The 18,598-nt window shown below is 58.1% G+C and overlaps 4 protein-coding genes across 17 annotated transcripts; 1 reads left to right on the forward strand and 3 right to left on the reverse strand.

Annotated features, from left to right (window-relative positions):
• Positions 1 to 114: 114 nt before the first annotated feature.
• Positions 115 to 7,750, reverse strand: phf21b (PHD finger protein 21B). 2 transcript variants are annotated; one of them, XM_049760456.2, is made up of 14 exons: positions 7,313 to 7,750; positions 5,040 to 5,084; positions 4,636 to 4,842; positions 3,735 to 3,818; positions 3,441 to 3,650; positions 3,185 to 3,292; positions 3,039 to 3,090; positions 2,895 to 2,971; positions 2,736 to 2,790; positions 2,381 to 2,403; positions 1,990 to 2,148; positions 1,850 to 1,916; positions 1,635 to 1,738; positions 115 to 1,479 (listed from the first exon to the last, which is right to left on the reverse strand). In XM_049760456.2, the coding sequence occupies exons 1-14, from the start codon at positions 7,364 to 7,366 to the stop codon at positions 1,267 to 1,269; spliced, it is 1,458 nt and encodes a 485-aa protein (XP_049616413.1). In that variant the 5' UTR covers positions 7,367 to 7,750; the 3' UTR covers positions 115 to 1,266. The 2 variants fall into 2 exon arrangements, with proteins under 2 accessions (XP_049616413.1, XP_049616414.1); XM_049760457.2 differs by lacking the exons at positions 2,381 to 2,403; positions 2,736 to 2,790.
• On the forward strand, positions 6,833 to 10,808 carry nup50 (nucleoporin 50). Of its 5 annotated transcripts, none has more exons than XM_049760489.2 (8): positions 6,833 to 6,909; positions 8,979 to 9,052; positions 9,144 to 9,227; positions 9,291 to 9,462; positions 9,541 to 9,954; positions 10,053 to 10,140; positions 10,199 to 10,317; positions 10,382 to 10,808. In XM_049760489.2, the coding sequence occupies exons 2-8, from the start codon at positions 8,984 to 8,986 to the stop codon at positions 10,579 to 10,581; spliced, it is 1,146 nt and encodes a 381-aa protein (XP_049616446.1). In that variant the 5' UTR covers positions 6,833 to 6,909; positions 8,979 to 8,983; the 3' UTR covers positions 10,582 to 10,808. The 5 variants fall into 5 exon arrangements, with proteins under 5 accessions (XP_049616446.1, XP_049616444.1, XP_049616443.1 ...); XM_049760487.1 differs by lacking the exon at positions 6,833 to 6,909 and adding an exon at positions 8,316 to 8,766 and having other exon boundaries at positions 8,974 to 9,052; XM_049760486.2 differs by lacking the exon at positions 6,833 to 6,909 and adding an exon at positions 8,316 to 8,766.
• On the reverse strand, positions 10,806 to 13,763 carry kiaa0930. 4 transcript variants are annotated; one of them, XM_049760480.1, is made up of 10 exons: positions 13,573 to 13,763; positions 13,107 to 13,249; positions 12,887 to 12,991; positions 12,750 to 12,827; positions 12,586 to 12,687; positions 12,379 to 12,519; positions 12,099 to 12,203; positions 11,753 to 11,912; positions 11,410 to 11,562; positions 10,806 to 11,335 (listed from the first exon to the last, which is right to left on the reverse strand). In XM_049760480.1, the coding sequence occupies exons 1-10, from the start codon at positions 13,697 to 13,699 to the stop codon at positions 11,295 to 11,297; spliced, it is 1,155 nt and encodes a 384-aa protein (XP_049616437.1). In that variant the 5' UTR covers positions 13,700 to 13,763; the 3' UTR covers positions 10,806 to 11,294. The 4 variants fall into 4 exon arrangements, with proteins under 4 accessions (XP_049616437.1, XP_049616435.1, XP_049616436.1 ...); XM_049760478.1 differs by having other exon boundaries at positions 12,099 to 12,284; XM_049760479.1 differs by lacking the exon at positions 13,573 to 13,763 and adding an exon at positions 13,328 to 13,556 and having other exon boundaries at positions 12,099 to 12,284.
• Positions 13,764 to 14,221: 458 nt separating this feature from the next.
• fbxo7 (F-box protein 7) lies at positions 14,222 to 18,598 on the reverse strand. 6 transcript variants are annotated; one of them, XM_049760449.2, is made up of 10 exons: positions 18,469 to 18,598; positions 17,640 to 17,765; positions 16,883 to 17,141; positions 16,528 to 16,782; positions 16,170 to 16,314; positions 16,024 to 16,107; positions 15,871 to 15,966; positions 15,617 to 15,793; positions 15,504 to 15,538; positions 14,222 to 15,154 (listed from the first exon to the last, which is right to left on the reverse strand). In XM_049760449.2, exons 2-10 carry the CDS (start codon positions 17,762 to 17,764, stop codon positions 14,864 to 14,866), a joined length of 1,467 nt encoding a protein of 488 aa, XP_049616406.1. In that variant the 5' UTR covers position 17,765; positions 18,469 to 18,598; the 3' UTR covers positions 14,222 to 14,863. The 6 variants fall into 6 exon arrangements, with proteins under 6 accessions (XP_049616406.1, XP_049616402.1, XP_049616405.1 ...); XM_049760445.2 differs by lacking the exon at positions 18,469 to 18,598 and adding an exon at positions 18,066 to 18,413; XM_049760448.2 differs by lacking the exon at positions 18,469 to 18,598 and adding an exon at positions 18,149 to 18,410.

Consider the following 18,598-nt stretch of genomic DNA (forward strand, 5'->3'; position numbering starts at 1 on the left):
GCGGCAGGCACACTTTGGCAATGACAAGTCGCACAAACAGCAAGGCGCAGAGTGGCTGCAGTTCAAGAGTTGTCCGCAAGGTGTCAGCGTTTGACAAGATGACAAACAGGTGTCGTCCTTCGTAGATGAAATCTTTATTAAGGAATCCATTTTTTTTGGTCTGGTTTTCATAAGAAGTCAGTAGAAAAAGTGAACTACTACGTTGGCATGTCAAAGACAAAAGACTTCATCTACTGGCTAGTGGTGAGGGAAGAAGGGAGGGAGGGAGGGAGGGAGGTTGGGAGGGAGGGAGGGAGGAAGGACAGGGCCCATGAGACAAACTATTGTTTTTGCTGCTCCGTACAAGAATAGAAAACCTTTTAAGACGCCAAGAGTGAGTTCTTTGTTCAAAGGTGTGCTCTCGTAAAATAGTTTTGATAACTGCACAGTTTCTCCCGGACAAGACCGCTTGGGTGAGGTGAGGCGAGGCGAGGAGAGGAGGGGCGAGGCGAGGCGAGGCGAGGCGAGGCGAGGAGAGGAGAGGAGAGGAGAGGAGAGGAGAGGAGAGGAGAGGAGAGGAGAGGAGAGGAGAGGAGAGGAGAGGAGAGGAGAGGAGAGGAGAGGAGAGGAGAGGAGAGGAGAGGGGAGGGGAGGGGAGGGGAGGGGAGGGGAGGGGAGGGGTGAGGCGTAAGCGGGCGCCGCTTTTTTGGATGGAGTGGCGGCAGGAAGACGGAACGGACAGGGGCCAGTCGGGCACAAAACCTTAGACATGTTGCAAATTCTACTCCAACAAAAACACAGACAACTTTTTGGCATATTTGAACGCACTCCGCCAACGGATGGCTCGCCAACCGAGACCAAGGCACCTTACCCGGTGACCGCTCACCACTTCTAAGTCGCCACTCAGACAAACAACAAACTAGGTGAATTTTTTTTCCTCGGCCAATGGCTTTGTTGCAACTGCGGGCAACTCAACTCCCCACCGGACCGGACCGGACCCTCGCATCGAGCGCACCTCTATTTGATCCGACGGGCCAATACTGCTGAGTCGCTCTACTTTGCTCTGCAATACTTTCTTCTTCTGCAAATACTTGCTGACTTGTTTTGGCAAAAAAAAAAAAAAAAAAAAAAAGCTGCTGCTGCTGCTTCTGTGGCAACCGCACCAAGTTTAAGGCCCAGAAAGAAAGAAAAAGTAATCTCGTAAGCACCGGAGGTCTCGGGACAAACAAATTATCGACTGGCCGGCCACGACGGGAGGGGCGAGGCGGGGCGGGCGGGCGTTCGGGGCTACTTGTTGCCTGGCAAGGTCCGGAGGGGCGAGGCCGACGGCTCGCTTTTCATCCAGGACGGGGAAGAGGAGGAGGGCAGGCCGGCGGGCGTCAAGGCGGAGGCGGTCGTCACGCTAAGGCGGATGAGCCTGATGAGCGTTTTGAGTCGCTCCAGCGCCGCCAGCGTGTCCCGCTGCCGCGCCGCCAGACCATCTCGTCGATCCAGGCAGCGCTGGGGAGAGAGAGGAGAGAGCACGTTAGCACCTTGGGGCAGCTGGGTGATCTCAATATTGTCTGATACACGCCAACAAGCGGGCAGTTGCTTGGTTGGTTGGTTGGTTGGTTGGTTGGTTGGTTGGTTGGTTGGTTGGTTGGTTGGCGACTTACTCGGAGCGTCTTGCTGAGCTGCCGGTCTTCCTCCTCCAGGTGAGCGCAGTCTTTCTTCAGCTCCACGTTTCGCCGAAGCAGACGCCGCTTTTCCTCCAGACGCACTGCGGCCAGATGAGGACGCACAATATTTGTCCGGCCGGCCATGGCGGGGGCCGTCAAAAGCAAACTTGTGACTGGGTACCGGTTCCCGACGCGCTTTGTTTTGGACCCACCTGTCTTGTGTGTGACGTACGACTGCACAAAGCTGCGCGGCCAGGACATGTTTTCCTTGTTCAGGACCTGCGCGAGAGGGGCGTCATAGGCGAGGCGAGGCGAGGCGAGGCGGACTTCCTGGGCGCTGTTCCCAGCTCACCTTCTTGTGGCACTTGGGGCAGTACCAGGGTCCACGGGGCGGGCTCTCCAGCGGCGGCCAGAGGCAGTCCGGGTGGAAGGCTCGCGGACAGCCGCGGCACGGCCGCAGCTCGCCGTCCCGCCGGCACACGGCGCAGCGCTGGTCCCGCTCCGCCTCATCCTGCGCCCAGCCAGCGCACACGGCGTCAGATGGACCGCTAAAGCGCACGCGCCGTCAGATGGGCCGCTAAAGCGCACGCGCCAAGTGGACCCGCCACTTTGGCACTCGGCTAGCAAAAGGATTCTGCTCAAGACGCGTTCTTTTCTTCAACAATTGAAAGGGGCCGAGAGTGACGGGTGGGCGGTGTGAGCGAGCGAGCGAGTGAGAAGCGGGGTCAAGTCAGCTGACCTACCTTCCAGCAGAAATCCTCAGAGTCTAGCATGTGGATGGAAGGAAGGAAGCAGAGCAGACGTTAGGCCCAGCACGCAAGCGCAAGGCGGGTGGGCGGGCAGGCAGGCAGGCAACAGTGTTAGCATTAGCGTTAGCTGCATAAAGCTCATGAGACAGACGCACACTGACAGACGACGACGACGACATCATCATCATTTAGTGCTGAAGAGCAGCAAACGTTGCCGCAATCAAACGCAAGAAGAGCGTGAAGGCATCTCTCGGCGCTTTCCTTGGAAAAGCGCCAGAGCAAAGATTCATTTCGTGGGTGGCCCTTTTTTCCATTGCGACTTGAAATGGTTCTGCGCATATTGTGTTACCTGGTGGCGAGAGGAAGAGCGAGCCGGTCAGGTAATGCCACGCCGGCCGCTTGCGCTGCGGACACACAAAAGCCACGGACGGCGCGGTCCCGTCGAATCACCATGATGTCATGGCCGGCGGCCGGCGAGCGAGCGAGCGAGCGCCGAGGCAAAAGGTACCTCTGGCTCAAAGAGGCCGCTGTAGGCGGGGTTCGCTGTGCTGCGCCTTTTCCTCTCCTGCCTCTTCAGCTGGAGTTCTACAAAAAGAAAGGCAGACGCTGAGACGCGCAGGACGGCAGATGCAGGAGGAGGGAGGCTCTTCACCTTCCAGGTGCTCGTTGGTGACCAGCCCGAGTGCGACCATGAAGGAAATTTTCTGCGGGAGATAGAGAGAGAGAGAGCGCGCGTGAAATGGTGGAAAGTGGCAGCCCTGGTTCCCGCCCTGGCCCTGGTTCCCGCCCTGGCCCCACCTCCTTGGTGGGGTCCTTCTCCATCTTGCCGGTGGGAGTGGGCGATGGCAGGGGGAGCGACACCTCCTCGCCGCCGCCACCGGGTGCCTGAGGCTGGATGATGATGACCTGAGAACACACGCAAGCGAGCGATATCACGCTAATAATGTGCCAGGACATCAGCAACACAAATGTGCCTTGTTAGCATAAGACAACAAAATGGCTGAGAGTTTGTCGCACTCAATGCTAAAAGGAGAGCCAGACCAACGCGTCTGACCTTGACGGCCTCGCTGACGGCAGCCACCCCGTTGGCGTCGGCCGAGATGATGGCGTAGGCCACGCCGGCGCCGTGGTGGGCGGGGCCGCCAGAGTCCAGGGCCGGGGGGGCGCCGTCGTAAGGCTGCCGACGGGGGCCCGGATGGGCCGGGGAGGCGTTCCGGCACGGACTGTGAGGAAGGCTGTCCGGGATCGGCGTCTTTGGTCTGACCTGAACGCCACACAACGAGGCACGGATCCCAAACCGGACGGCTCGGAGCGCGCGGCTTAGCTAGCGTAGCGCGCAAGCGAGTACCTGAGGTAGTACCTGACCGGCCGCCCGCTGCGGCGAGCTGACTTGAGGCACCGTGACGGGAACCGAGCTGAGCGAGCCGGACATCTGCAAGTTGAAAAATCAGCAGCGGCATCGTGTTGTCATCGCATCCAGTCCAGTGAACGGTTGAGGGAGTTTCGAAGAAGCTGCTTTTGCTTTGCTAGCCGAACAAACGAGCTAACTTTGGCAAATCTGCCGTGTTGTGAGGGGGGAGGGGGACAGAGAGGGGGGCTAGGCCAGTTCTCATGGCAACCACAGAGAGGGGTATTTTTGTAGCACCAGAGCTTCCCCCCCCCCTTTAATCGCGCTTCTTTTCTCCCGAGCTGAGCCGAACGGGGCGTTGACAAAGGGAGGCCTCCCAAAACAAAAAGCCAAAAGGTGCCCTCCACTGACTTTGTGCTCGTGCTGACAGCGGTTGCTTTCCTGCAGAGGTCGCTGCACACGTGAGGTGGGGGGTCACGGCGGCAGCAGTGCACGAGAAGATGGAAAGACGACTAATGGCAGCTGTTTTTTTGTTCCTTCGCTCTGCTGCTGCGCTGACCCCCCCGACCAGCGGGGCTGAGCAGTTTCCATGGCAACAGCGCTCCTCAGCACTCATTCAATCATTCTCTCATGCGTTCACTCAATCAATCTTGCGCTCGCTCCTCCAGGAAAAACTTCCAGGCGAGGGAGGACGAGAAAGCAAGCGTGTGGCTTCACATCTTGTTCCAAATAACGAAAGGCGCCTTTTGACTTACACACGCTAGCTGTTGTCACGTAAGCAGTTACCCCCAACCCCCCGCTACTTTGTCTATTAGCTATGCCAGGGTAACAAATACGTGGCCTGTTGCGCTTTGTTCATGTTGCGGCCAACGCGAGTAGGGCGCGGCGATGGCGAGGTTACCTGCGTGGAGGGAAGCTCCGGGGCCTTCCTGGCTCCCGGCGGGTGAGCTCCCACCGGCTGCGGCTCCAAGCCGGGGGGTGCCTTCTGCCCCTTGAGGTGCGTCGTCGTCACCGCAGCGACGGGAGCCTTGGAGATGGCCTGGCCGGCGGGCTTGATGAGGGATGGCGGCTTGCCGGCGCCCACCGGGCAACTCCGCACCGCCAGTTTCTGCGCACATGCGACGCAGTTCAAGTGGCACTGAAAGTGGGGAGGAGGTGCTGTGTGTCCAGGCCACACTAATCCATGGACCTCCATTTGTCTTTGGGTCCAAGGCATCCCACAACAACACAGACAAAAGGTACACACGCCGGCCAGACAACATTGCACGCATGCACGTGGACCAGAGGAAAGGTGGCCCCGCCTACCTGTCCATTGGGAACTTCATTCAGGCCTTTGCACAGCGTCGGACCCTGCAACACAAGGGCAGAAGAATGTTAGTGGCAGACTGTTAGCATCAGAAGGCTAGCGTGCCTGCTCGACGGCCACCCGACTCCCAATTTTGGCTGGTGACGGGCGGTGCCCGGCCGGCCAAGAAGCGACTCAAACGTTGGGGATTCCGCCTTCATAGCAAAGTCAATCGTTCGGTCCGACGCGTTTTCGGAAGCACTCTGCCGTACGTACGTAGGTACGTATGATGCTCCCGCGTGTGGCCCCGTTGCCATTTTCCACACAAGAAAGGTTCAATTCGATACTTATCATTGGGCTTTTTGGAAAGAATAATATTTCCATTATTTTAATGGCCATTGGAATTCCGCTTCAAGATTCCAAAACTCGGAAAAGGCAGCTACTGCCAAGCTAGCGTGAAGAATGCATGATGGATGCTGCCTTCTCATACTCAAATATGTTCCATAGAGATGACATTTGTCACAAAAGAAGGGCAAACAAAAGAAGGGCAAAGAGTCGCGCAACCATGTCCGACACGTATCGCCGCAAAACCGTGCGTGCGTGCCTGCGTGCACGCTGTGATGCTCGACTTTGACAGTAAGTGTGCAAAGCAAAAGTGACATTGTGTTTGCCAAGGCGCAAGATGTGTTGAAGAAGCAAAGAAAAAGGGAAAAAACAGCAAGGCAACATGTCTGCGCAGTGCTGAGTGGCCTTTCTGTGCCTTCCACCCCTCCCCCTCACCCAAAACAGCATCAAAGCAATCAAAATGGTAATGTTGGCCATGAATGAGGCCCATCCCCCCTCCCTCAACCTCCTCCTCAGCCAAACTCTGCAGACTTTTTGCTCTCCATGTTTGGGGGAGGGGGGGGGGGGGGGGGAAGTACCCCTTCTGTCGCAAAATGGACGCTTCCACTATGAAAGTGAGGCCAGGGAGGGGAGCGGAGCGGAGCGGAGGCGAGGGGAGGCAGAGGGGAAAGAAAGCAGATCCCCCTCCTTACAGTGGAATCACAACTTGAGCAAGTGCTTGGAGAAACAACATTCCACAGCAAAAGTGGATCGATTCAATCAGGCAGCTCGAGTCAAACAATATCGACCGTCTCTTTGAAAAGTCCTGCTCCACACAAAGACAGAAAACACGCAAACTTGTGTGGAGGGAGGGAGGGAGGGAGGGATGGATGGATGGAGGGGCGGAGAAGGCACGGAGCTGGCCGCGGTGCTGAAGCCCACGGCCGCGGTGCTGAAGCCCGTCGCCATCCTCTCTTTCCCTCGCCCCGCCAGTCAGCAAACAGCCGCTCGCTCGCTCGCCGAACGAGGAGGCCTCGGAGCTGCCATCGGGAGTGAAAAGAAGCAAGCAAGTGAAGGCGTCGTCGTGGGCCAATCACAAGGCGGCGCTGGCGTCACGTGACACAAAAGCAATCATACCAGCGGACTAAGTGCTAACTCGCAACAAAATGGGGGACGAAAAAGAGGTCAAAAGACAAAGTGGCCGAGCCGCCGTTCACGTCAACTTTGCTCCGGGTTGTGTTTGGAGTTAGCCGACCGAGCGACGTGGCTCGCCGCTCGGACACGTTCAAAATGGACGCTAATAATTGTCAGCAAGTTTGAGAGCACAAGGCACACAAAACAACAACAGCAGCTGACACGAAAAGCACACCAAACTTGACGTGACGACATGCGAACGTCATCAACCCTTTAGCAGCCAGGCTAAGCGGCGCGAGCTCAGAAGATTTGCGAAGAAATAAAGTTTGGCACGCACGCACGCACGCACGCACGCACGCAAACGACGTCTCGCCTCATCTCATCTCATCTCATCTCATCTCATCTCATCTCATCTCATCGTCGGCCCGTTAGGTGAGTTTTGTTTTGGAGTGGGCTCAGGGCGGCGTGTTCAGCTCCGGGCTGTGCTTGTGCACGTTCACACAAGTAGTTGCGTGAAAAGTGTCTCAAGTGAGGAACAAAGCGGCCGGCCATGGATGTTTCTTGCCGCTCATAAATATTCAGCTCGCGTCCGAGCCCAACGCCGCATTAGCTAAGCTTCTTTCTCGTCCGTCAGTCGCCAACAAACGCTGCCGGGCGGGCGAGCGAGCGAGCGAGCGAAACGAGGCCGAACGGTACCAAGTGCTGGCCGAAGTGAGCGAGCGAACGGGCCCACAGCGGTGGGCGACATTTGCCTTTCACCTCCTTCGCGTCCTCCACGAGAATGAAGAACAGCAACACGGCTGCTGGTGCTGCTGCTGCCGCCGCCGCCGCTTACCTGATGACATTGGATTTCCACTTTGAGCGCCTCTTGCAGGCCTTGTACTTCCATGTTAGGTCCACAAAAGCACTTTGCTCCCACTTTCGTCGCCAACTTCGGGGCCAAATTGCCCTGTTTTCGAGCGACAACAAGCCAAAGCAGAACTAGTCGGCTCGGGGAGCAAGTTGTCGCTTCTTTGGCAGCCCGGGACTCATCACCGACTTTCCGCCCGTCTCCAAAAGTGCTCGGAAGCCGCCGCAAAGCCGTCCAACGCCGTATGGCTGCTGTCCGGGGGACGGGCGAGTGACCCCGGTCGGAGCCGGGGGACGGCCGCACCTTCTTCCCACTAATTTAAGTTGAAAAGCGGGAACTAGATTGTGTCCGAGTCCGCGGCTTGATTTCACTTTGCCTGCGGAAAAGTTGTGCTTCGGCTGTCAATGGTGACTTTCCAGTACCCGGATGGAGCACACGCTAGCGGCCCCGCCCCTACCCGCTTAATGCGCACGCGCATTCGGTCCAGGAGACACAAACGGCCGAGCACAAATCACAAACTACTCATCAGGTACACTCCCCCCAAATGAACATGAAAATATTCAAACAAAACTTTACAAGTACACGGACGCACGAAAGTTGCTGTTTACTAATCTAATAATTGTGTGCACCCCCCCTTGCTTAAAATAAAATTGAACTTGATTAGAATTACTCAAAATGACATTACTGTCTTCTATTAGAAATGTTTTGTTGGTGATGACGATGACGGTAGTAGTATAAGTTGAAGGGGGGGGGGGGCACTTGCGGTCTAATTTCCCACCATCTGATCGGTGTCGCCACCAACTGGACAGTCGGGAAAAAAATGTGCATCGCCTCAGCTATTTCCGCTGACGAGCTCCTCAGAGTAGAAGGTGTTTCCACGTATTTTTTCCTTCACAATGGCTAAATAATAGAATCGACTACACGCCGTCGCCAAGTGTTGTATTTAGTGTTTTCTTCTTGTCTGCGGGAAAACTCCGATTCCCAGAATGCCGAGGAGCGCGCGTGCGCACAAAAGCGCCCGAGCGGCAAACTCCTGCGGTGCGGATGCGTCGCTACGTGAAATGGCGGCTTAAGACAAGCTTCTCTCGTTAAAGTCTCTGCCGTGTTAATTGTCATGCCACTTGGCATCACGCGTGGAGTGTAAAAGCTCAGCTTGACCTATTCTCGTCCTTCTCGTCCACGCTTTGGACTCGTGCCGACACGCAAGGTACGAACTCGCAAATCGCTCCCCCCCCCCGCCTGGAGACGAGTTAGCCTTATGACGCTAACGCTAGCTCCCGAGTGGGCTTGCTTGATGAGGAACGTTCGCCGCCTCAACGGCTTTACGTGACCACGCCGTCGCCGCCGCCTTACAAAATCGACTTTTTACGGACTCAAGTTGACCTCACTTGTCACGACCACACGCACACTCGACTTGCTTCTCTCCATTGATTTTATTGGTAAGAATACAGGCGTGGATCCAAAAGCAAAGGAACAGTAAAACAAAAAGAGAATGAATGCATTCGCTTACATTGGTTGAGGCGCGGCGGCGTGCAGGGTGCCAAGTGGACAACGAGGGAGGAATGACCTCGTGACCCGTTTGCCTCGGCCGGCGCAAGCGCACTGTCCCTTTTCAAGTCGACTAACGAGCTGAGTGTGTGCGCCAGCACAGGTGCGATGGCGAAGCGGATCGCAGACAAAGAGCTAACGGATCGGAACTGGGACCAGGAGGACGAGGGCGAGGAGGTGATGTCTCGTTTCCACAACAAGGCTGTGCTGTGCTTTGCTTTGCTTTGCTTAGGCATCAATGGGGGTTTTCATCCGTTTGTGCCTCTAGGCCGGAACCTTCTCGGTGGCCACCGAGGATGTGATGAAAAACCGCGCCATCAAAAAGGCCAAGCGGCGGAATGTTGGTGCAGAGGTAAAACGGATGACATCATCATCATCGCCCGACGGCAGTCGTGGACATCTCACTGTGTTTCAGGGTGAGGCCGCAGGGGCCTTCAAAGGGTTCAAAGGTTTCGCCTTGAGCGCTTCCTCCACGCCGGCGCCCTTCTCCACCCTCGGCAATGGCGGAGCCTTCAAAGGCCCGAGCGCTCTGACCAACGGGAGCGGCGGCCTCGCGCCGTCCATCACCGCGTCGCCGTCTACGACCGGTGAGTCGTCGGCTATTGGCGCGCCGCGTTTGAATTGGCGACTCGCTGGAGACGCTTCGCCGTCTTTTCTCGGTCCAGGGCCGACGCTGAACGGCAAGCCGGCCAACGGCGGCAAGGAGTACGGTCGCCAGCTGACGGCTCTCAACTGCTCCGTCCGCGACTGGATCAGCAAGCACGTGGACGACAACCCGCTGTGCGACCTGCAGCCCATCTTTCGCGACTACGAGCGGCACCTGGTTACCATCGAGCGGCAGTATGGGACTGCTGCGGCGGCGGCGGCGACGACGGAAGACAAGAAAGCCTCGCTTGCAGCTTCCTCCCCGTCGGCTGCCTTTTCTTTCAAGGGCAAGGCGGACGAATCGCCCGCCGCAACTTTCAACTTTGGCCAGGAGAAGGACAGTTCCGTCCCGAAGAACGCCGCTACACCTGCGTTTTCCTTGTTCGGAAGCGCTGCGCAGTCCTTTGCCAAGATGGAGCACATAGCGCCCTCAGGTACGAAAACGGCCAAGTCGGCAAAAGACTTTTGATGCCTCGCAATAGCCGAGATGGAAAAGCCAGGACTTTGTTCCGATGTTTGCTTTGTTGCGCAGAGGAGAATACGGGCCACGATGACGCCTACGAGCCGCCCAAGCCCGAGGTCAGAGAGATCAAAGAGGATGACGCCTTCTACTCCAAAAAGTAGGTTGGCCGCGCCGCGCCCACCGAGGCTAAGCTAACGCGGCTGTGCGCTTGCCAGGTGCAAGCTCTTCTACAGGAAGGACAATGAGTACAAGGAGAAGGGCGTAGGCACGCTGCACCTCAAACGCACGGCGGGCGGCAAAACGCAGATGATCATCAGGGCCGACACCAACCTGGGTAGGTTGGGCGGACGGGACGGGGCGGGAGAGCAGGCTAACGCTAACGCCGCCATGTCCCGCAGGAAACGTCCTCCTCAACATCCTGCTGTCGGCCGACATCAAATGCTCGCACGCCGCCGCCAACAACGTGATGGTGGCGTGCGTGCCCAACCCGCCCGTGGACGACAAGAACCCGAGCGCCCCAGCGCTGCTCCTCGTCCGCGTCAAGACCGCTGACGACGCCAAACAGCTGTGCACAATTCTGGAGCAGAGCAAAGGCTGAAGGCGCACCACCAAACACACCTTTTGGGTTCCGGGCGCCGACATTCCCTTCCTCCGGCTTTTCCTCCACCTTTGGCTTTGAGCCCTCATTTTTCTTTTATCCAATTAGTTTTTCTTTTCTCCAACACGGACTCCTCACAGATGGACGGACTTTTGCTGTCGTTCTTTCCAAGTGTCCTTGGCAGTCCCCGCGGACGCCTGCTGGGAATAAAATGGAAACAAAAAGTTTGTCTATCTGCTTTAATTTGTCAACAAGGTTGGCGTTTGGAAAGTTTTTCACCCGACAGACGTGAAGAACACAGAGGTGTCGCGAAAACATCAAAAGCACCGCTGGCGTGAGTGAGTGAGGCGTGCGCGAGTCCCGCGTGCGGCGGCGTGACTTCTCAAATCCAAAGAGCGACGCGGGGCTTCCAGGAAGCGTCTCAGTCCCGTGCCCGCCCGCCATCTTGGAATGGCGGAAGGCGCCGACTTGGTCAAGTGACATCACTGCCGATACGTCAGACAGAATACTTGCCGTCAAGCGTGGAACGGCTCCTTCAAAGCAACTCCTGTGACATCGCTTCTTGTCGGAGTTTTTGCTGAGGGGGGTGGGGGTGGGGGGGTGAGGAGGAGGCACTTGCTGGACGGCTGGTTCTTCATCGCTCTGGTCCGGCCGTGGGGCCCGGCGCAGGGAGGCACTTGCTCACTGGGCACCCGCCGCCGCTTCCGCCGCTGCTACGTCATCAGGATGGGCTTCTGACGCACCTCCAAGATGTCTGACAACAAATGAATGAAGCCCAGCTGCTTAGTTGGTGAGCCAAAAGGTGGCCAACCAACGGTCAAGGCTCACCGGCGGTGATGCGGTGCAGCGGCAGCGTAACGTAGGTGAGGTGGGAGAAGAGCGGGAAGGAGTCGTCAACGTGGTTCAGCTTGAGCCACGATCCCACCAGCGAGCGGCCCGTCCCCGACAACGAGCGCGAGCGCAGGTTGCCGCCGCAGAGCTCTGCCGTGCGCCGGCCACACACACACACACACACACACACACACACACACACACACACACACACACACACACACACACACACACACACACACACACACACACACACACACACACACACACACACACACACACCCGGTCAGTCGGTTCCGCAGATCCGGCCGCCCCGGTCGGTCGGTCGGTCGGCCCTTACCTTGGTCGTCGTCCTCCCGGAAAAGCTCCTCGCTGTCGTTGGCCGAGTGCGATTTCTTCATCTCGGCCATTTTGTGCCGCGGGAGCTTGCGTCGTAGCGCCGGCGAAAAAAACGACGGACGGTTCCTCTCGGGGGTCGGCGGCGTGCTGAACGAGGTCACCTGGGAAATCATCCGAGTGACATTCAGGCGCAGGCAAGCGGGTCGCAAGCAAAGCCACGAAGCGGCTCAGTTGGCGCACCAAACACCGGCGTGCGTCAAAACGCTCACATGACAACACGGGCCGGGCCGGGCCGGGCCAGCAGGAGGCAAACACAGTTGGGAGCAAAGTGGGTCAGCCGTCCTCACCCTGTCGTGCGCCGGCGCGCTGCACTCGTCCCGCTCGCAGCGCTCATCCGCTCCGTCGGGCACCCTGCTGACGGCCATCTCGGCGTGACCTTTGCCCTGCGGCCCCTTCATGCGCACAAACTCCATGTTGTTGAACTTGTAGAAGCCGAACGACATCCGCTGCGCCATCTTGGCCGCCACGCTGACCTACGCCCCGAGCGGCGGCCGCGTTAGGTGGGCGCCGGGTTAGTGGGCTCCGGGTTAGTGGGCTCGTCGTGCGCCAGCGGGCGCTCTCTCTCACCCGGTTGTCGTAGACCTTCCGCAGGGCCTCGTAGCGGATGGAGCCCTGGAAGATGACCCCCTGGAAGGTGTCGGTCTTGTCGCTGGCCACCAGCTCCACACACACCATCTCGCCCTCGCCCACGCTCATGTCACAAAACACCTGCGCCAGGCGGCCGGCGCTCAAGCTCGCGAAAATAAGCGTTCGGCGCCGGCCGGCGCTCATTACCTCATCAAAGTTGTCAATCATGAAGAAGATGTTTGGGTAGCTGATCTTTGACTCCTCCCCTTTGCTGTCCATGGCGTGCTTGCTGGGAGACGCAAACACTTCCTGTGCGCATGCGCACCAAGTGGAATGAGCACACGAGGCTTTTGCTAATGCTCATGCCTCACCTGACATTTCTTCTTGTGCACGTGGATGTCGCCGGCGTCCGAGCGCGTGCACACGGCGCACGTCACCACGTAGTCAAGCTGAAAGACGCACTCGCGTCACTAAGCGTGTCCCACGCGTGAGTGTGTTTGTGAGAGACCTTCTGCAGGACCAGGTTGAGGTAGACGCTCTCCTCCCAGTCGATGTCGGGGTCCCCGAGGCCCGGAAGCTTCTTGGAGTCTCGCCTGTAAACTTCCACCTCCACCTGTGATGATCAAAAAGAAAAAATGGTGACGGCGTCGGGTCCACTCATAGTCCTCGATGGAAAAATAAATCCATGAAAACAAGAGGCGTTTCCTGTGGGAAACGCCGAGCGTCACCTTCTTGCCATCGTCAGCGTCCACGTAGGCCAACTTCCTGCGAACGTAGAACAGCATGTCGTCCTGGCGCGGGGCACACTTCTCCATGAAGTACGTCGAGAACATCCACGTCCAGAACACGATGCGGTCATCCTTCACGCAGCCTACGGGCGCGCGCGCGGACGCACGCATTGTTAGCTTGCGTCAAACGTGCAGGAGCACATCGTGGGATGTGAGCCCACCCCATTCTTTCGCTCTCACACATAAGCAGGGCGCTGGCGCGCGCGCACACACGTGGAACGAGCACGCGTTGAATCGGTCGTCGGGCGCTGACGTCACAAGAGCAGCCGGTGACGCCATCGCGCCTCGACTTGTCGCCCGGTCACGTGAGCGCCCGACAGCGGGAGCCACGTGACGTCCGGTCCCAGCCCAATGTTTAACGTGACGTCAAGAAGCGACTTGATGATAGTGTGCGAGGGAGTCTGACCGAGGCCGCTGAGCTCCTGACGGGCGTTGAGTCGGTTGCGTTCGTCTGCTATGGCCTTGAGCATCTGGCGCAGAGACGCGTCCAGTTCGGCGGCCTTGGCATCACTCGAGCCCGCTAGTGACGCCATGTCCGACGTCCGCGCCGTGGCACCATGACAGGATCGCACGAGAGAAGACAAAACTAAACAAGGGCTCGGGCCCGCGGACGCTCTCCGTTGTGTGGCTCGGCCGGCCGGAACCGCCCCTCCGACTTCCGGTAACAGGAGCCTCTTAAAGGGACACGTGCCAGTTTCCCCTCGTGACGGGGACAAAGTGCAAACATCGCGAGCGACGAGCTCCATTCTATTCTATTCTATTCTTCTTTGAGCAACGGCTCAAGAGCGGCCGCCGAGCCGAGAGTTCAACTCGCTCGATTTTGATGCGCTGCCAGGTCACGTGATCGACGTCACTTCCCATCTCATGCACCTCCCACAGCGTTCGTTTGGTGGCTTGTCAAAACAAAAGCATCCAACAATACTTGGCAGCATATGGTTGCCCACAGAAATGGTGCTGTTCTAACTGATGATTGTAATTTGATGCTTTCATTGATTTTGGTTGGGCAATCGCTTGCTGCATGAAACAAAAAGCCCACATCAAAATGCTTGCACTGCTCCACGTTACAATGACGGCCTTTAATCGAGTCACACAAAAATAGGCAATTTAAAACAAGCGTCTCAGGAAGCAAAATCCTCCAAATTCTTGATCAAACAGGACTCACGTCAAGGATGCGAGTAAGAGGCGCCGGACTTTTGTGCTTGACCCCCCCCCCGACCAACCGACCGACCGACTCCACATAAACGGACCTCTCCGGCCGGGCCTGACGACGGTTCTTTCCACTGTTCAATAGTTCAGGGCTCTTTTTGCACGAGGAGCCACGAAAAGGTCAGGGGCAGTCCCGAGTCTTGGCGGCCGCTGCAATTGCAGCAAAGCATTACTTTGGCCACCCTTGGTTTGTCTGAAGCCAGGTCCTGGCACCAAAGCCCTAATTTTACACTTTACCTGAGCACAATAGGAGAAAACGAGCTTTTTGGGAAATAATGGCGTCCCTATGCGGCCGATGGAAAAACGCGCAGGCCCCATCTGCCTTTCCGGTTCCTCCCGAGATGTCCGGCGACCTCCCCCGCTTCCGGCGGCCATATGCCAAGCGCTTGCCGGACGGGGCCGACTGCTTCCTGGCTAAAATGGGGTGGGGGGCTTGGAGGGCTCGTCACGCCGCCGCCGCCGCATCCCATCGAGAAGCGGCCCGGCCCCGGTCAGATGAAGCCCCTGCGAACGTCGGGCGGCGCCCGGCCGCCCAATGGGGGCCGGGGGTCGCTGCGCCGCCGGCGCTCGCCGTGCGGCAGCGGCGGGCCGATGGGGTCGTAGCGCGCGCCGTGGGGCAGGGCCGGCGGTCTCTGGTCGTAGGCCCCGCCGATGATGCCGGGGACGCGCGGGGGGGCGAAGGGGACCGGCCCGAACAGGGGGCGGTGGATGAAGGGGGGGAGCGAGCACGGGCGCTCCACCGCGCCTCGCTTCTGCCGGAACTTGTAGAAGCTCTTGTACAGCTGCGCACACAAAGGCAAAGACGGCGTAAGGCAAAGACGACGTCAGGCGACGACGCTGTCAGGCGAAGATGCCGTCAGGCAAAGATGCCATCAGGCAAAGACGCCAGGCAGCCAGGCGCAGCCAGCTTAAAGGCAGCCAAGACGCAGCTAGCTTAAAGGCGGCCAAGACGCAGCCAGCTTAAAGGCGGCCAAGATGCAGCTAGCTTAAAGGCAGCCAAGACGCAGCTAGCTTAAAGGCGGCCAAGACGCAGTCAGCTTAAAGGTGGCCAAGATGCAGCTAGCTTAAAGGCAGCAAAGACGCAGCTAGCTTAAAGGCGGCCAAGACGCTGGCAGCTTAAAGGCGGCTGACCTCCTTCCAGTTGGTCTCTCCCTGCCACTTGTGATCTGCAGGTCGACAAAGAAGTCACGTGAGCGCACGCAAAGGTCGCCAGAGGTCAGGGCACCGGCGCGCACGCGCCTTACCGCTGAAGTCGCGCCGCACCAGGTGCCTCCAGAGGGCGGCGTCCGAGGCGGCGGCGTTCAGACGTCGACAGACGGCCGACAGACGCACCACCGAGGTCACGTCCAGCAGACGCAGCACCAGCAGCAGCAACTCGGGGGGAAGGGCGGCCAGGCCGAACGCCGCCGGCAGACACAGAGCTGGACACCAAGAGCCACGACACACCGCTCACATTTGTGCCGAGCCGGGCCGTGGCGTGGCGTGGCGGGCCTCTTACCTTCGCGCGTGGCGGCGATCAGCGGGTAGACCAGCTGGTCCTTGAACACTCGCGACAGGCGACTCAGACCGGTGAAGGCGGACGCCGCGCTCGCTCCTGCAAAGGACATGGGTCAGCCGGGAGCCACCGGACGGCGCGCTCGGACGCTCTGACCTGGCCAGGCCTCGGTCACGTAGCCGGCGGGCTCCACGCAGACTTTGGCCGCCATGCTGGCGCTGTCGGCCACCTGCAGAATGGCTGCGGGCAACGCGACAAACACCGTCAGGTCGGTCGATGAAAAGACCGAGCGGGCCGCTCACCTTCGATGACCAGCGCCGGGTTCATGGGCACCGCCACCACCGTGACTGCGCCCCTTTCGCACAGCGTGTGCGTGTACTGAAGTCTGTAGGCGCCGCCGGACGAACGCCATCCAGACGGCATCTCGCCGGGCTTCGCCTCGCCGCCCTGTCAAGGTTTGGTCAAAAGAAAGACATCCGAAGTGGCTGTGAGATGGAGCCATCATTTTATCGCCACCGATGGGAGAGGAGCCCAAGGACGGAAGGACGGACGGGGCCTCCCTCGAGCAAATGGGGCCGACCGAGCGCACCGGCGCACCGAGATATTAATAATAATTCATTAAATTTGTATAGCGCTTTTCAAAAACCCAAAGATGCTTACAGGGATCACGCTCCTATCAATGCAGTTTCTGACCTGCGGCGTGAAACCCGTCTCCAGCATCAGGAGGTGAGCGGCCACTACAATGGCGTCGGCGGGGCAGGTGACCGCCGCGGCGCGGTAGAGCAGCTCCAGCGACAGCGGCGCCTGACCCTCGCCCGCCTCGCCGCACAGCATGGGCTCCCAGCTGAGGGTCGCCGGCGTCGGGCGGGCACGCTGGTCCGGCGGGGCGTCCGGAGAAGCGGCCGCCGTACGGGGCTGCACAAGCCCATCCGGACGACATAACAGTAACACTCGTGAGTGACGACGTTGCATCCAGGATAACGACATGATCAATTTGCTCAAGACATCATCTCACCTGGCTGGAGGTCATGGCGGCGGCGGCGGCGGCAGTTTGAGCGCCGGTCGGGGCCACGGGCCCCACGGTGACGGGCCCGGCGGGGCGCCCGGCCCCAGGGCGAGGGTCGTCGCTGTCGTCGTTGCTGTTGGCTGCGGCGCCGGCGGGAAGCAAGACGCGGATGAGATCACCCGGGACGACGCCGCACGACGACAACTTCTGACCCGTGTCAGCGAGGAGCTCGGCGCCGTTGAGAGAAAGGCCAAAGGTCACGTCTGGGCTGAGAACAGCAAAATGTCAACATTGGACTCATGCCCAAGAAACACACAATTGTCACTTTCTCAGCAAACCCGTCTCGTGCTCACGCAACTAACGCGGAAGCGCGGTGACGTCACCCGACGTCAGCTCACACGCCTTTTGAGTCACATGGCGCGCGTCGGTGACGTGACGACGCGTATTTACCTTGGCGGCCGACGCGTGACGCATCGCAACGCCTCTACACACGAGCGGGAAGCTTCTAAAGTCACTCTTGGCTTGACAAAAATCAACCAACTTTTTCTAGCGTAACAAGGAGTGTTCCAGGAGCGAAACACTGTCGCCCCTCGATGACGTCAGACTCGCTCGCTCGCTCCTCACGAACGGGCAGCAAGATGCGCCTCTCCCGCAAATGCTGCACTGCAACTCTGCCAATACGTCTGACCGAGCGAGCGATCATTATTTTCCTATTCGGCAGAATGATCTGTAGTTGTGTGCGGCGGCGGCGGCGGCGGCGACTGACCCGAGTCCGTGTCCGGGCAGCAGGACGTCACGGATGTGCTCCATGAGCTCCTTCAAAGTGGACTCGGGACCACCCACCAAGTCCACTTTGCTGGTTTGCTTGCAGATGCGAATTCGCAACTTCATCCTGTTGGCGTAACCGCAAATTGTTACAAATCGTGCTCTTCTGTTGACTGTATGAAGCCATCTTGTCTGCTTTTGCTGAGTCATTAATTCGCATCGCACCGTGCAAAACGAGAATATAAGCAACCAACCAACCAACCAACCAACCGAACATATCAGGAGAGCCGTGAACCGGTGCCGTCTAATTCAGGTCATTTCTATTTGCACGGGAATCTAACACACTTCAAAAGTCCGAAGTTGAAGCCATTTCGTTTCGTATGGCGTAAAAATAAGATGAAGACCGCCCGCAGCAAAGCGAACATACGTCAAGAACTGGAGTCTTGTGGACGAGCCGAACGGCACTGAAATGAAAGTCAAAGAAGAGGAAAGAGAACCTGGCTTGCGTACTCTGGCTGGAGAAATGTGTGGCTGCCTTCTCATTTTCCGCAATCAACTCAGGACGACAACATCCGCTTTTCAATATAAAACAAAGGGGAGAGGAAATGTCATCTCATCTCTCCGATTGCAATCCCTCTACTCGACTCAATAGTCTCAAATTTGAACACAACAAATGTCCAATACGTTCGAGCGTAATTGTGACAAGACAAATAAAAAGGCACACAACGGTACACACTTCAATCATATGCACGCCCCTATCATTCAAGAACGAAACCACACTTGACAGTTCCATTTATAAAGACTGTCATTACGGACAAAAGGATACTGACCGTGTTTAACGATGCTTCGTCCGTCCGTCCGTCCGTCCGTCCGCCTTGTCTTCCTTTGAAATGGTCCCTGGTTTTGTTTTGAAAGACAGCCGCCATATTGACCACAGCTTGGACTACATCGACGGCAAGT

Source organism: Syngnathus scovelli, chromosome 22, assembly GCF_024217435.2.
Source record: "Syngnathus scovelli strain Florida chromosome 22, RoL_Ssco_1.2, whole genome shotgun sequence".
Classification (NCBI taxonomy): Eukaryota; Metazoa; Chordata; class Actinopteri; order Syngnathiformes; family Syngnathidae; genus Syngnathus; species Syngnathus scovelli.